General features: G+C 32.2%; 1 protein-coding gene and 1 long non-coding RNA gene across 9 annotated transcripts; both read left to right on the plus strand.

Moving 5' to 3' along the window:
• The first annotated feature begins 726 nt into the window (after positions 1 to 726).
• On the plus strand, positions 727 to 3803 carry LOC112017514 (classical arabinogalactan protein 9). The gene is made up of 2 exons (XM_024049979.2): positions 727 to 1532; positions 3478 to 3803. Exons 1-2 carry the CDS (start codon positions 924 to 926, stop codon positions 3559 to 3561), a joined length of 693 nt encoding a protein of 230 aa, XP_023905747.1. The 5' UTR covers positions 727 to 923; the 3' UTR covers positions 3562 to 3803.
• A 1806-nt stretch (positions 3804 to 5609) lies between these two features.
• Positions 5610 to 16963, plus strand: LOC112017716 (uncharacterized). Of its 8 annotated transcripts, none has more exons than XR_010629359.1 (9): positions 5610 to 6029; positions 6172 to 6242; positions 7737 to 7809; positions 12626 to 12761; positions 14378 to 14459; positions 15305 to 15462; positions 15545 to 15665; positions 16056 to 16301; positions 16640 to 16963. It is a non-coding gene; the product is annotated as an uncharacterized LOC112017716 (long non-coding RNA). The 8 variants fall into 8 exon arrangements; XR_010629360.1 differs by having other exon boundaries at positions 5611 to 6029; positions 16056 to 16222; XR_010629361.1 differs by lacking the exon at positions 16056 to 16301 and having other exon boundaries at positions 5611 to 6029.
• Positions 16964 to 17864: the final 901 nt, after the last annotated feature.

Below are 17864 nucleotides of genomic sequence, written 5' to 3' on the forward strand. Positions count from 1 at the left end.
AATGCAACACATTGTTTATCAACACATTAATTAGTTTGAAATTTTTTAGACAATTAAAGTCTGACAATAATTTTAATATTTTTTAATTTAAATAAATTTCACCATCCAATCAGGTCCCACAGCATCACCTGTCCGTGTTTTCACCCGTACCAGAAACGTAAAACTCGAAAAGAGAACCACCAACAAACCCTAGTAAAACCAAGATTCACTACCATAAACACACATTAACAACGGGATTAAAAAGCCGGTAGCCCACGTGGCATCCAGATCAATCATTCCCCCACACACAGCAAAAAAAAAAAAAAAAAAGGGGACCCACATCATGATCAAACGGCTACAGGTCTGTTTGGTAGCACAAATCATCCCATGTGGACCAATAATCCCGAACCTTTCTATGCAGCTATTATAACAAGTCTCTCACCGATCCAAAAACCAAAACCCCAAACAAACCCTTATACGCCTATTTATATTCTGTTCCATTTTCCCACTAAATCCACACACACTCTCTCTCTCTCTCTCTCTCTCTTTCTCACACACAAACTAAAAAGCAAAAAAAAAAAAAAAAGGGGACCCACATCATGATCAAACGGCTACAGGTCTGTTTGGTAGCACAAATCATCCCATGTGGACCAATAATCCCGAACCTTTCTATGCAGCTATTATAACAAGTCTCTCACCGATCCAAAAACCAAAACCCCAAACAAACCCTTATACGCCTATTTATATTCTGTTCCATTTTCCCACTAAATCCACACACACTCTCTCTCTCTCTCTCTCTCTCTTTCTCACACACAAACTAAAAAGCAAAAAAAAAAAAAAAAACTCGCGCTCTCTCTCTCTCTCTCTCGGTCTTATTAGCACTGTGAGTACTGACGGTGCGCAGGATAAGCAGTGAGAGGGTGCGCACGATAAGAGAAATTACGATGGATCGGTGGGCAGCGTTTTTTGTAGGATTTGTCTGCATTGTGATCGCCGGCGTCGGAGGTCAATCTCCGGCGACTTCTCCCAGCTCTACTCCCAACACGCCTTCTCCACCGACTCAGTCTAGTCCTCCATCCGGTGCACCACCTCCGGCCACCACCACTGCTCCGCCTACTCCTGCCGCTACATCGCCACCTCCAGTTACTCAGTCTCCTCCACCGGCGGCTACTCCACCTCCGGTGAGCGCTCCTCCTCCGGCTACTCCTCCACCAGTTAGCTCTCCACCTCCTGCATCGCCTCCTCCGGCAACTCCTCCACCAGCCACTCCTCCTCCCGCAACTCCACCTCCTGCTACCCCTCCTCCAGCAACCCCACCACCTGCTTCCCCTCCACCAGCAACTCCTCCTCCGGCAACTCCACCACCAGCAGTGCCTCCACCTGCGCCACTCGCATCGCCACCTGCTTCAGTCCCTGCACCAGCACCAAGCAAGAAGAAGGTGAAATCTCCAGCTCCGTCTCCCTTGGGGCTGAGTCCACCAGCTCCACCAACTGCTGCTCCAGCACCTAGCTTGCTCGGAACTGCTGCTCCTGGACCAGCTCAAAACGACGACGTAAGTCTCCTCCCTTTTTGCTCTACTAATAAATATATAATGTGCACATGAACATGATCCATCGTCGTTTAGCGCCGATCGATCTGAGCGTTTAAGGTTTCCAACTTTCAAGTATTACTGTACGATCGATCTGGTTTTTAGCCTCCAAAATGTTAATGAAGTGATTTAGAATTAGATACATAAAAAATAGTGACAGTAATTTTACATTTTTTAAAATTTAAACAGTTGATAATCAATTTTTTTTTTAAAATATAAGATGAATGTTAATTTGGATTAATGAGTCCTTAAACTTATGATGATCTAGTTTACAGAGTTAGTTAGAGCAAGTTAATTTCAGAGGAATTTTTTTTTTTTTTTCCTGGTGCGGCGAAGGAGCAATGTAGATAGGAAAATTATGGTGATACAACTATTTATTTGTATAATTTTGTGCACAGCTCGCTACGTGAGCGAGTTATAGTTGGTGGAGGGGTGACCTATCATCATCCCTTCACTAATTACATCTCGTTTCATAGCGAGTCGTGCACAAAATTATACAAATAGTTGTATCTCCAGATCTACTCAGGAAGATAAGAATGAAGTGGATCTTTCTGTTAGTCTGACCCTGACTTAGGTCGGTCACCAATAATGTTTTGATCATGTGTCTCCGGTGTTCCAGTTCTATTATCTGGAACTCACGTGAGCTTGGGGAGCTGTCTAGATCTGATAGTACTGTATAGTCAGAAAAGCACGTGTTCTTTTTTTAACTATTTAAAAAAAAAAAAAAAAAAAAAGGATTTTCGGACACTACTATCGACTCCCTCCCTAGCTTGTTCTCCTTCATCAGGTATAACAATAGCAAATCGGACGATTCACATGCATGGTAATTGATTGCACCGTACGAAGTAAACGTGATCTATTAAAAAAAAAAAAAATCAATAAAAGACAAGGGAAACAAAAAGAGGGAAAGTTGTAAAGTCTGCAATAGATAGAGAGGCACAAAGTGTTGTGGGTGGCAGGGGAGGGAGACCGCAACACAAGGCACAGAATTCTAAAGTCTGCAAAGATAAAGATAGGTCATAGCATAGGGTGCCTATACTCTCGTGCGTGCTGGTTCACGCAGTTTTAGGTGCAAAGTATTTTAATGAATGAATTGGTAATTTAAAAAGTTAACTTGCATAGCAATGGATCATGCTACAGATTGAGATTAGGGTTGTTTCCATGTAAAAAAAATATTATATTAGATTTGTGAGATTGATACTATTTACTAATTTTTAGCGAACCCACCAAAGTTTTGGGACTTTGTTGTTTTATTATTATTGATTATAAAAAAAAATACTATTTATTACTATGTTTTAAAATAAAAATATTTTCTTACAAATCAGGTCCCAATTTATATTCTTCTACAAAAAAAAAAAAAAAAAAAAAAGAGGTCCCAATTTATATTAGAATAAAACAAAGCAGTAGCTAACAGGTACTGGCCCCAAAATAAAATTTTGTACTACTTTTAAATCATTTTTAGTATAGTATAGACATTTCTTTTTCATTTATGTTCTTTTTGGGTGTATGTTTATGTTTCATTGACTGTAATTACTTTTAGAAAGGAACTACATTGCATGTCCAGACATATATGGTTGCTAAAGATAATTGGTTGATTGAGATTTTGGTACTCATCTCACACAATTAAAGTAATTAGACACATTTCACTTCAAGGAGCAACTGAGAACCTGTCCTACCCTAGCTCATGTTGTCACATACCTGAAAATGGTAAACAGGGGAAGGGGATGATCAAATATGTCGAGGATTTTTCTTCACAACGATATGGAATGTCCGATGATAAGCTAAAATTGTGTCATGGGATTTAGTTTTTGATGTTTCATATATATATATATATATATATATATTATATTGTCTTTTACAATTAATGCTATTATTGTTTAACAAGCTTTGGTGCAACCTTATATTGCAGAGTGGGGTGGAGAAGATCTTGTCCATTCAGAAGATGGTTGGGAGTTTGGTCTTTGGATGGGCTCTCCTATTGTTGGTTCTTTAGAGCTGCGTTTTTACCTTCATATTTCTGTGTTATCACTTTTGCCTCTATATATTACTTACTGCCCATCATTATAGCTCTACCTGATGATGGGACTTTCTTTCTACGTGTATTTGAGCTATATACATTCGGTTGAATTCTTTGGGAGATTTTTGGAGGGGAGTTTTATGTATTATTGACTATGGAGGGAAGTTGTTTTGTATTGGATTGTAGCTACCTCTTTCTTTCAAATTTCTTTCTCTGTCTATGCCTCACTTTTGATTGATTATTCATTATTGTCTCTCTTTTTATTCAGTTCTGTTAATAGTAATACATACTCAAATAGCATATTAGTCCTGTTCCGTATTAAATACTTTAGAGCACTTATCCAAAAAAAAAAAAAAATTAGAGCATAAATGAAGCCCAGCCTAAAGGCAAAAATATTGTTGCATGTTTGGTAAGAGTGGGAAACTAATTTGTTGAAATTAAAGGAAAATTGTATGATTTGGCCTGATGGCCTACGTTCTTGAGGATTACATTTTTGATATTAACAAGTTTCATGGGTTGAGTAATACAATTAGGCCTACAAATATTATACTTAACCAGAAAGGAAACCTCCAATTGGGTGAGGAAACGAAAGGGAGGATATAAAAAGGGTGATCAAAATAAAATTAAGATTATGCCTTCTCAATTATGTGCACTTTAGGGTCAAAAAAAGAAGAAGAAGAATTCATTTTATGTGAAACAGAGGAATTGTTTACAAGACCAAAAGCAGAACATGTCCCTCCGCTTTGGAAAAGAGTGCTAGCCGAAGTGGCCGTACCATGGACTTTATAGACTAAAAGCATCATATGGCCCATTGCATTGCAAAAGAGAAGTGGGCGTAACAGACCAGAACATCATATGGCCCATTAAAATGCAATTCATTTTATATATCTGAATTAGTGCAAATCACACTATATCTGAACGTATTTGAAACCAAAAGAATATCTGAATATATATGTGATATTGTTGATATATTATATTCAGGATATCCAAAGAAGTGTCAACATATGGTCCAATTGGACCCAAATTACCGCAGACATTCTTTTAATGGTTATCGGCACCTTTTTGCAGTGATAAAAAGGGTCTTCTATTCCAATACAACCTGAGTTGTTACTTGTTTCAACATGAGCCATTCACATGTATACATCTTAACCTTCTCACATGGTAGAGCCATAGAGGGATACCTTAAATATCTTATCCATTTTAAATGGGTCTGGGCTATGACAAACTTTAGCCTAGCATTGCCTCATCAACATCGGTCTAACTTTCAGCAATTTCCGTAGCAGCAAGGAATCATGAAAACTAACAAATTTCAGCTTACTTGAGGAAAGTTTACCCTTTGATTGGGCAAGGATAAAGCTCGGAAAACCAAACAAACGATGTGGTTATTCCAATAAGGTTCATGTTAATAGATGTCCTTAGGGCAATTGTTAATAAACCATAATAAGAAAGTTTTGACACTATTTTCATACAAAATACAAAAAACTGCCAATAACATTTATTGTTTTATCATTCTCTCAACAAAATATTTCTAAAAATAAATACAAAAGAGGAAAAATAAATGCAAGAGAGTTTCCAGTACTTACCAAAAGAGGAAAAAATTGTTTTCCACAAGTGGAAGGTAATAAATACAAAAGGTTATTAACATCTCTCTTTTTTTTTTTTTTTTTTTTTCGCTAAAAGGAGGCTATTATTCATTCAAATATGTACCTAAAGTTAATCAATTATATGTGGGTTTGGGATATCAAAATTTAAAAAACTTGTAATATATATATATATATATATATTTCCTTCCAAGTAAATCGTGCTATCAAATATTAATAAGTGGAAGGTCTTTGTAATCCCTTTCTCTTTGCATTGCAATTATATTTCCCTTTCAAAAAAAAAAAAAAAAAAATTAGAGGTTGGAAAATTGGAGTTTTTCCAGCATCTAATTGTGCTTCTTGTAAAGAGTAATGTTGAATATTGTCAACCTAACTTCTCTCTACAAGGCTCTCTCTCTTACATAAATTTTGAATTCTAAAAGTTGGATCCCCTTTTCATGATGGTTTGTTCTTGATTTTATAGAGGTAGATGAATTAAGATATTCAAATTTCCCTCTAGTTCCTCTATTTAAGAGGTTTTGCCACGTTAGCAAAAAAGCCCCCTTTAGAACCTACCACACTCCTAAAAAAGGGGCAAAAACTTAAAAACACCATTCAAGTGGTGTGAAAACCTAAAAACATCAAGCGGCACAATCATTCGGCCAAACGCACAAACACAAATACAGAACCCCTCCCTCCATTGTTTTACATGTTCATTCTAACTTCTCCTACCAATTTTCCTTCCCTTTTTCATTGCTTTATTCATTCTGTGCCCTATTACTTTTCTATCGTCATTCCTCTATGACAACAAACTATTCAGAAGTCAAAACCATTCCTTCTCTACAACAACAGACAATTCAAAAGGTAAGCATGCCTTTTTTTTTCTTTTTCTTTTTTTATTCAATTACCATTCCCAATTGCCTAAAACTGCCTACAGGTCGTTTTTCCATCTGCTGAATTTAATTTTTTTTTTCCTTTCTCTTCCATCTTTTTCCTCCAATTGCAGATTACTGATTCCTTGTGCCTGATAAACCCATTGGGTCTTCCACAAAAAGAATCTCCCAATCAAGGTTTAAGGTTTGGTTACCTGTTATCCTAATTTTCCATTTATTTTTCTTCAGTTTATTGAGTTATGTTTTCTTCGATTGTTGTATTGGTTAGATTTTATTTTTGTTTGGCTGATTTTGTTAGGTTTTCACTTTTTTTTTTTTCGTTTGCCTTTATGTTTTGTCAATTACTGTAGAGTGAACATTTATTGATGATTTTTCTCAAAGTGAAATTATAGTTTTCCTAGAATTATTTACTGCATTTTTTTAATAGAAACAAACAGATAGATAACAAAGATTTTGTTAAATACTGTTTTGTTGCATTACTCAATCAAGGTTTAAGGTTTGGCTACCCTTTTCCCTAATTTCCCATTTATTTTTTCAATTTCTTGAGTTCTATTTTGTTCTATTGTTGTATTGATTAAATTTTTTTTTTTTTTTTGGCAAGTTTTTGTTAGGTTTGAGCTTTTTTTGGTTTGCCCCTAAAATTTGAATTGATTTATGTTTTGTCAACTAGTGCATGTTAAGGAATTATTTCCTCAATATGGTTGTATGGTTTACACACTAATTTTCAGATCTATGTTTTGTTGAATCGTTCTCAAAAGAAAAAAAGAAAAAGAAACGTTAAATTGTTGGATTACCTTTTAAATGGAAACAACTCTTGATTTTAATAGCCATATTAGTAATATGGATGGTTTGAAATTTGAATATTTGGAGAGTACAGTTATTTAAAATTTTTTAAAGTAAAATTATTGGATTTTTTATGTTAATTACTGAGTTTTGGCAAATTGAACCGCATTTTCTCTGATCGCTTTTGTTGTTTTTCTTCTTGATATTTAATTTTACTATTATTTCACTACTGATCTATGTCTTTGATTTACTGGAATTTTTTTTTTTTTTTTTTTGAGCATCTTACGCTTTCTTTTTGCGTTAAGAATTATTTCTCATATGATTCAAATTTTTTCTATTAGACTTGGTATCTGTTAATATTTGTAATGCTCAGGCTATTAGGCTCAGTTTATTGGTAGGGCTTATTTTGTTTATTCATTTGTTTTTATTGTGTATGTCTTAGTATTTTGGATTTGAGTACTTATAGATGATTTACTTTTATTTATTTATTTTATGAATAGATGATTATATAATAATGGGTGAAATGTTTCATGAATTCCACAACTTGGGTGTGCATATAATCTAATCTATCTCTTTGTGCAATTTTGAAGTAAAGCCTAATAAATTTGAGGAACCTTTGTGTAATTAATCTTGATTCTAGCTATCAAAGAAACTGTTATCAACTTCCTTACAATGATTATTTTTGACTCTTTTTTGTAGTCTCTCTTACACTATTCCCATATTTTTTCTATCCCTTATTGCATATTTATATACAAAATAGAACATAGAATTATTTTAGCGTTATTAAACTTCAGTTTGGTTTTATTAGACATTTAAATTTCTTGTTGTTTACTTCAAATAAACCTCCCATGTTTTGTGTTTTCAGTGACATGTTTATTCTCACGTGCTATTGTAGATTTATCATCTCTGCTTTGGCTTGTAAGACCATTTTTTACCATTCAAGAAGAGCTGCTGAATTAAATTGAGAGGTTAGTACAGCCAAGTTGTGATATTAATATATTAGTTAAGACAAACCTTTATACACACACATATAAAAATTAATTTACTAAGAGAATTTATCATCTTCTAAATTTTAATGAGCATACAAAAGTCATGTATTTCTTTTATTAGACATGTAAAAAATTTATTTTTTACATAACTTAATTTGTTAAACCTCTTAAATTATATGATTTTAATATAATTTCTCTTTCTTTTAAGAGCACCATTGAAATGACTCAAAATTTTGGAGGGGGGGGGACTTCAATTTTTACATGCTACATTTTTTAAAATGTAAATAATATAAATATTATAAAATAATTTTTTTTAAACTTCCCCCCCCCCCCCCCACCATTGCGTGTGGCTCTGCCACTATATGTAACCATTGTGGTGTGGTATTATGGTATGAAGAAAGAAGTGTAAAATCTAAGAGGCCTAGAAATCCAAAATTTTCTGTGTTGTATGGAGGGTAAGGTGAAGTTGCCTTTGCTTAAAAAAACACTTCTTCTTCTTAATGAGCTGTTAGATCCTTTTGGTGGACAATGATTTAAAACATTTAGAGCTTAAATAAGGAGTTATAAAGCAATGTTTGCAATGACATCCATAGGTGGCACAGTGGGTAATAGAGTTAACGATGGTAGAGGCCCTTACATTTTCAGACTTAATGGTCAAACCCACCATAGGATTGGAACACTTTTTCCTAATAATGGTGAGGACCCACAATTTGCACAGCTATATTTCTATGATATTGAAAATGAAGTCCAACATAGAATGAATGCCTTTGGTAGCAGTCCTATTAATAAAGACCTTGATCCATCTATTGTTGACGCATTGCTCCAAATGTTTGATGAGTCAAATAGTTTGGTGAAGATATTTCGTATGTCTAGAGATCATTTCATAGAACGTGATATCCATTGTTTAAGATTACGTCTTATTGGCTCACAAACTACAGATGGAAGAGAGTACAATCTACCTACATGTTCTGAAATTGCTACAATCATTGTTGGTGATATTGGTGTTGATAACGCATACCATGATATTATTGTGGAGTACAATCTACGTACATGCATCCATCATACATGGCATTGTAATATCCTCTTTTATTTCCATATGGTGAGGATGGCTTTATGCTTGGCATTTTGTGCAGAAATATAGATGAGATCAGATCTAACACAAATGACTTCGTTACAATGAAAGAGTATTATGCATTCAGATTGCAAGAGTGTAATGGTGAGGGACATACTTTGATATTTGGTGGTCGATTATTTCAACAATTTGATGTAGATGCCTATACATGTATTGAGGCAATAAGACTTATGTGGGTGAAAAATAACCAAGAAAAGTTGAGGATTGAACTATATAATGGATTGAAGGATGCAATTATGAGGGGCGATACCACCCCTGCATCAACTAGAAAAAGATTTATTTTACCTTCAAGCTTCACAGGAAGTCCAAGGTATATGATTGAAAATTACCAAGCTGCAATGGCGATCTGTAGATGGGTTGGCTATCCAAATCTGTTTAATACCTTCACATGCAATGCAAAATCGCTGGAGATTGAGCTTTTCATGTCTAGGAAACTTGGGCAAAAAGTAGAAGACCGACCTAATGTAGTTGCAAGAGTATTCAAGATAAAACTTGATCAACTTTTAAATGATTTAAAGTATGATCAACACTTTGGAAGAGTGATTGCGGGTTTACTAAACTACACACCTTTAATATATTTTTTTTGCTTTCTCCTTTTTGACCTTCATAAGTACTCTAAATTAATATAATTAACTTGCTATTTTGGTACTAGTTGTCTACACCATTGAAGAGGCCTACCTCATGCACACATATTGCTTTTTCTACGTAATGATGACAAGCATCCTACAGCAACAGAAATTGACAGGATAATCTCAACAAAAATTCCAGACTTGATTAAGGAACTTCTAGCTTATGATGCTGTCAAACAATGCATGGTCCATGGTCCTTGTGGATCTATAAATTCAAGGCCAAGTTGTATGATTGAGAACAAATGTGTGAAGCACTTTCCTAAGAAATTTTGTTCTCAAACCATTGTTGATAATGATGGTTTCCCAATATATAGAAGAAGATATAATGGAATATTTGTTGAAAGAAACGGAGTTAAACTCGATAATTGATTTGTAGTTCCTCACAATATTGACTTATTGGTGAAATTTTAAGCTTACATAAATGTCAAGTGATGTAATTGTTCAAGGTCTATCAAATACTTATTCAAATACATAACGAAGGGACCTGATCGTGCAACTTTGATTCTTGAAGAAAAATTACATGTTGATGCTTCTACTAGAATGCAAAATATGACAGACACGGATAAAGTTAAGGAATACTTAAATTGAAGATATGTGTTTGCCATAAAGGCATGCTTGAGGATATTTGAGTTTGAAATCTACTATCGACAACCTGCTATTCAAAGACTTAGTTTCCATATCGAAAATGAACAATCGGTTGTTTTAAGGATACTTAGTATTTAGATAACATTGTGGATAGACCAAATATCAGAAAAAGAATATTTACAGAGTGGATGAAAGCAAATGAATTGTGTGAAGAAGCAAGGGAATTGACTTATTCTAAATTTTCAACAAAATGGGTTTGGCATAAAAGAAACAAAGAATGGAGATTAAGGAAGTCTGGAAGATGTATAGGGCATATATACTATGCTCATCCTAAAAATGGAGAACGTTTTTATTTACAGATTCTATTAAATGTTGTTAAAGGAGCTTGATCCTTTAAAGAAATAAGAACTATAAATAATGTAGTAAATTCATATTTCAGATTAGCATGTTATACGTTTGGTTTGCTTGATGATAATAAAGAGTGGAATGAAGCTTTAAATCATGTGTCACATTGGGCTTCAGGAAAAAAACTTCGTGAGCTTTTCGTCACAATACTGATTTTTTGTGAGATTTCTGACCCCTATAAATATGGATTTCGAATTGGTGGCTATTATCTGAGGACATTCTTCATCGTTAGAGAGCAGTTTTATGCTATGACAATCTACATCTTGATGACTTCCAATTGTAGAACTATGCACTTAGTGATATAGAACAAATTTTGATAAAAAAAGGGAAGTTCTTTGCAAGAATTTGAAACAATACCATTTTCAAACATATTGCTTTTGAGACATTGTAACGATAGAATATTACAAAAAGAATTGAATTATGATAGAGATTCTTTGGCAACAAAACATATTAAACTTTTTAATGGTCTTAATTTTGATCAAAGGAATATATATGATGCAATAACTGATTCTGTTTTGAGAAATGAAGGTGACTTCTTATTTGTATATGGACATGAAGGAATTAGGAAGACTTATCTTTGGAAAACCATTATATGCCGATTGCGTTTAGAAGGTAAAATTTTCATTGCATTTGCATCATCTGGAATTGCTACATTATTGTTGCCAAGAGGGAGAACGGCTCATTCGAGATTCAAATACCAGTAATTGTAACAGATTGTTCAACTTGTGGAATTAAACAAAGTTCACAAATTGCAGAAGTTATAACAAAAGCAAGTCTTATAATTTGGGATGAAGCTCCTATGGCACACCAAAACTTTTTTAAAACTATTGATTGTTCACTAAGTGATATTTTACGTTTTACCGGCGGTGGCAGTGGAGATAAACCTTTTGGAGGAAAAACAGTTGTTCTTTGTAGTGATTTTAGGCAAATATTACCGGTGGTAGCTAAAGGACAAAGAGAACAAATAGTTGAGGAATCAACTAACAAGTCTTCATTATGAAATAATTGTAGAGTTTTCATTAAAATATGAGGCTCACAAAAAATCTAGGTGATATTGTTGCAAGAGAATTTGCTGAATGGATATTGAAAATTGGTGATGGTGAACTTAATAATAGTGAAAGCAAAGCATTGATTAAAATATTACATGATTTATTAATTCAACCTAGTAAATAATATCGTGAATGCTACCTACCCTAACTTCCATACTAAATTCAATTATTCAAAGTATTTAGAAGAGAGGGCAATTTTAGCTCCAACAAATAAAGTTATTGAAGACATAAAAGATTACATGATTGACCTTATTAATGTTGATGAAGAAACATATCTTAGTGCAAATTCAATATGTAAAGCTTTAACCAACATTCTAGATCAAGATGTCATGTATCCAAGAGAGTTTCTCAATTCATTGAAGTTCCCTGGTATTCCAAATCATAAACTCAAGTTGAAAGTAGGACTGTCAATAATGCTATTTCGAAATTTAAACCAAAGTGTTGGACTTTGTAATGGTACTAGACTTTTAGTCACTCAATTATCAAAATGGGTTTTAGAAGCCCAAATAATATCAGGATCTCATGTTGGAGATAAAGTATTTATTCCAAGAATAGTTTTGTTCCCTTCTGAATCTAAATAGCCTTTTGTACTAAAGAGAAGACAATTTCCACTATCAGTTTGCTTTGCTATGACAATTAATAAGAGAAAGGGTTAATATTTGAAATGCGTTGGACTTTATTTAGACAAACTAGTTTTTAGTCATGGACAATTATACGTTGCTATCTCCAGAGTTACAAGTAGAAATGGCCTTAGGGTACTTATTGCAGAAAATGATAATGAGATCACTTTCATACAAAAAATATTGTATATAAAGAAAGATTCAATGATCTACGTAGAGATAATACGTACTGTTCATTAAAATTATTTTGAAGTTGTTGTTATGTAAGTTAGATTGTCACTTATGTTGCAAATAGTAGATTTTACTCCATAATTATATATAAATTTTATTGATGTTTAAATTGTGCTGATATTACAAATTCATATCAATATGGAGTACACAACTTTGAAGCAAATATCGGGGGACAAAGACAACTCGAAAGTGAAAGTTAGAGTTTTATGAATGTGGGATGCAATTAATATAGCAAACAACCATGACCTGATCAGTCTTGATATAATTGGTTGAAAAAGAGGTAAATTCATAATTGGTTTTCTTTTAAAATAAATTTTACTAATATGGTGTCCTTAGAGTTTCTTTTCCATACAATATGTCTATGTTTTATGTGGTCATGATTTGCATGAACTAAAAAAAAAACCCACCATGTAAATAGAATAAATTGCTCTAGCTAATGCAAAATGCTTTCATCAATAAAGCCTAATTTATTATATACATTAATCTAAGGTGGCAACTTCAAGTAAATAAACAAGACTTCTAACTCATGCTGGAATTCTTTTTTATTTCTTAAATCTGAGTGTTGATGCCATGTTGCTTACAATTTTGATTAAAATGTTGATTAGTTCTTTTATTTATTTTCTTAAAATTCCAAGGACCTATATGCAAATTTTGGAGATCTTGAGTAGATTGATTTTGGGTTAAATTGAGTAAATCAATTTAAATTGGGTTAAATTGATTTTAGGTGTCTATTATTAATGAGGTCATAGGGAAAAAGCTCTACATTATGCCACCCCCAGTGAATGTAAGTTGGTAGTTATGTACTGCTTCTATTCATTCATGGGGTAATTTAATCACTGATCTCTATCTTAAGCACGTATATCTCTTCTATTAAAAAAAATCCATCTTAACCAATGTATCAAATAAATATAACTTTAATATAACTGAGCTATTTCTCAACTAATTTCCTTAGTGTGTGTATGTAATTATTTATTTATCTCATAAATTGATGCTTAATGTTATTTTTCTCTTTAGTTAGACATGGGCTAAGGCATTATTGATCAAGGGCTAATTCATTTGAAATGTTTGTAGGGAACATTAATACATACAAGCATCAAAAAGAATCTGGCTCATAGTTACTGTCCACAGCTAAATGATGGGAGTCTATATGCAATTACAAATTTCTTAGTTAAGGAAATAAAGGGGACTATCGTCTAGTACATAACAATCTCAAAATTCTTTTCAAGTCAACAACTTCAATTTTAAAAATCTGCGGGTTTTATCATTTAATACCTCAATTCCAATTTGAAATTGCTAATTATGGAACAATAGCTTCCCATTGCTACGAGACTACTTACTTGACTAGTAATTTTAATTGTTTTACAAGTTAGTTTACACATACCATTTATATATTATCTGCTAATAACTCACAATTTGGTAATTATGAGTAAGCAACTACTTTTAGTAAGCTAAGAATTAATACAATTGATAACTTAATACTGACTCTTATCTAAATAATATCATGTTCTTACCAAATGTGATTGGTATATTAGACTACATCGGAGACATTGAGGAGATCAAAACAAGAGGGTGTCCAACAAAGATTAGAAACATTTGACTATTGCTAGAAGAGTAAGATATATATACATTTTTTAAACCTCATATGTTATAAATTTTAAGTAGCTGAAACTTACATATAAACAACTTCATAAACAAGTCAGTTCAAACAACTTTGTGGGGAAATACTGCACAACAGATAGATGATAATTTCTACAAAACAAATAGAGGGTCATTCATTGTAATAGTCACCTTAACTATTGTGAAAACTTACAAAGACAACGATTGACTGAGCCATTTATCAAGTACATAACGTTTATGTATCAATAATCCTTACAAGTTTTTACAACTTTTTTGTAGGTGACTATCAACTATCATCCACTTTTGCAACAAAGCTGTATGTCAATCTAGATATTCCAGAAGTTGCAGAAATTAAAGACAAGTAACCATTGTTAATTTTTTTTTTTTTTTTTTTTTTTTTTTGTGACTACTTTGCGATACTTCTTAAATGATAGATAGCATAAAATTGTGTAATACAAATGCTACAGGAGATTTAAAAAAAATACCAACAGGTGTGTTTAGAAAAGACATGTTTATTTCAATTTGTTTAGATATATATTCATATAGAATATGATGAGCCAAAAAAGTTTTGAAGGCAATACCAGATATCAATAATTAAATATGTAGAAATAGTTCTGTTATTGTTTTTTGGAATTGTACCTAATTTCTGGATAGTTACTCTTATATGTGCATTAATTAAAAGACATACGATTATTTATTCATTCAGTTTTAGACAATATGATAGATGACATAAACTTTGTGTTAAAACCAATTCAAATTATCTTTGAACTTCTAGCTATTTGTACGAAACATTGGAGTCATGCTTGAAATATATCCCCTGGCCTCTACATATATCATATGTCTAGAAGATGATAATTATAAATTGTGTCTATCCTTTTTGTTTCTTTTTACAATTTGTACGATTATGATAAAAAATTGAATATTCAGCAAATGAATATAAATAATGTTAATGTTGAACCATAGATTGAACACCACAATGAGCATAAACGTAAAAGAAATTATGCCAAAGGGACTACCTAAAGTACAAGATGGAGAACTTGCCTTACATAATAGGAAAATAGTTGCTGAAATAAAGGACTTGGAATGGAACTCAGAGACAAATGTATCAACTTTACTCTTACAATATGAATTTATTGTAATTGGTAATTGTTTTTGTGTTTTATAATAAGATATAATTTTAAAAACTGGCTAAACTTAGTATTACAGGACTTACTATTGACATGCAATACCAAAATCATTAATATCAACAACAAATATGGATGGTATTATATTGGATGTCTTACATGCAAGACTAAGATGAAACAAGTTCAAGGAGTTCAATGGTGCAACTGTTGTAAAAGTGAGCCAAAATTTGCAATCCCAAGGTAAACGAAAAAAATGATTGGTAAGTTCACAAATACACACAAAATATATGTACTTCTACTAACAACTTTGTATCTGAAATAGCTATCGATTACAAGTCCAAGTACAAGATGACACCAGTTCAACAACATACATTTTGTTTGATAAAGGAGCTGAAAAAATTATATCTAAGACTACAAAAGAACTTGCAGAGACGCAAGAAGAGGTAATCTCATATATAAATGTCAACATAGATCTTTATTATTTGAGAGTTGAAGTTTTGATACTTTTTTACCAATGCTACGCGCGCGCGCGCGCACACACACACACACACCATTTTCTATTTTTTTTAAACATTATTTTGTAGAAGGCACTCATCATCCACGGTATTCCTCATATAAACAGTTTGTGTAAATATCACATACAAAACGATTACAAAAGAAAATGATAAAAACTTTAATAGATTAGATTATTAATTACAAAAAGAACATTACTGGCCATTATGAAGAGGAATTTCAATTTTGAATTATTAAAAAAAAAAAAAAACTAATTGCACAGGACATGATGCTTACATGTATATATATTTTGCTAATTGTATGACACTTTGTTTATACAGAATTTGAAATTGGAGGTGTCCTACCAAGGAAGATTCAAAGAATAATTGGCAATGAATGTTTCTTCCAACTGCATCTTGATGAATATAATTTGAAATATGGAAGAGAAAATTACACCGTTTTGAAGATTTTAGAGATGGAGATCTTGCATAAAGTTGAAGGACATCAAGTAATAATAAAATTGAAGTCTATTTCTAGTATATGTATCACACCTAAGTACCACAGGATTCATAACTATTCTTTACATGGTATTTCCAGTATGCTTTATATATTGTTCATTGAAATTGAAGCATACACACTTCACCTTGCTTGCTATATGATTTATTATATATTGTTCATTGAAATTGAAGCATATACACTTCACCTTGCTTGCTATATGATTTAAACATTAGTCTGCACATGTCCTAGTATACATATCTAACCGGTACATAAGAAGTCGTTATCAAAATTAGAAAAAATATATAAAATTTTGTATGATACCATCAAAGTCAACATAGTACAATGAAAGCACTCTAAAATTTAAGCAACATGCATATATTCTTCCATTTTTTGAAACACCATTTAATAAAAGTGCAAATTATTGCAGGACACAATAGAGGAAATTGTAAGGAAATCAAGGAAGGACAAGTCCATCGCCAGTCAAAAAATAAAAATAGGACAAACATCTGTTGAAAGACCTCAATTAACTGTTGTTATAACTACTGAAGATGAAAAAACTGATGATAAAAGTATGCTACTCCAAATGCTTCAAAAATGTCAAAAGGGTACCAAGCAGATTGCATCAAAGAAGAAAAAAAATTTAAAGTCTAATGTATCTCAATGTATTTTATAAATAATATACTCTTACTAGCAAGACAAACAAATGGACGTACTACATTACCCTATGAATTTTAATGTATTTCATTGTATTGTTAAGGTTTTTTTTTTTTTTTTTTGGAGAAAAGTAAACTAAATGTATTGTTAAGTTATTGAACGTTATTTTCTTTGTACATATTGCCATTGCCAACGTGAAGATTAATTTAGTTTACTAATGGCTTTTATCAGTAGTAAATACCACACTATTACCGTATAAGGTACTCAATTTGAATTATAAAAAATATATATTTACAAATGATTGTTTAAGAGACCATGATAAATAGAACAATACAAAGCATATTGTTTATGAACTGCTAACCATTTGTTGTATATGTCAAACGTTGTATTACTATGTAGATTAATTTTATGCTTCATTTTTAACCAATTAGAAAGGAGATGCTGTAATTATAATTAAAAAAATAAAAATGAGTATTTGGAATTTTCAAATATATAAAATAAAATGACCTCACGGGTTAGAAGCTAGTGAAAATAAAGCTAAAACCAAAATAAGATACCAAAATTTAAAATCTGGAGATTTTGAGCATATGTGCCATTTAATTTGGCACTATAGAGTGCCAAAATGGCCCCTTGTTGAGGTTTTGATCAAATGCTAAATGACACTTTGACCAAGGCCCAATTTTGGCTCCAATTTTGAATGTTGCACTATTTTAGCTCGATTATGTGATATGTTTTTGAAAATAATTACAATTTTTAAACCATGTTATCACCAAAAAAAAAAAAAAAAAAAAAACCATCTGTGATATTTTAAAGTTTTCAAACAATTTTTAAACCATGTTATCACCAAAAAAAAAAAAAAAAAAAAAACCATCTGTGATATTTTAAAGTTTTCAAACAACTATTCATTTTTTTTTATAAGATAATTGATTCAAATTTCAAAAATAATAATTATTTACAGGATTTATCTTATACATTTTACTACATCCCTGTATTATAAT

Source organism: Quercus suber, unplaced genomic scaffold (genome assembly GCF_002906115.3).
Source record: "Quercus suber isolate HL8 unplaced genomic scaffold, Cork oak 2.0 scaffold_93, whole genome shotgun sequence".
Lineage (NCBI taxonomy): Eukaryota > Viridiplantae > Streptophyta > Magnoliopsida > Fagales > Fagaceae > Quercus > Quercus suber.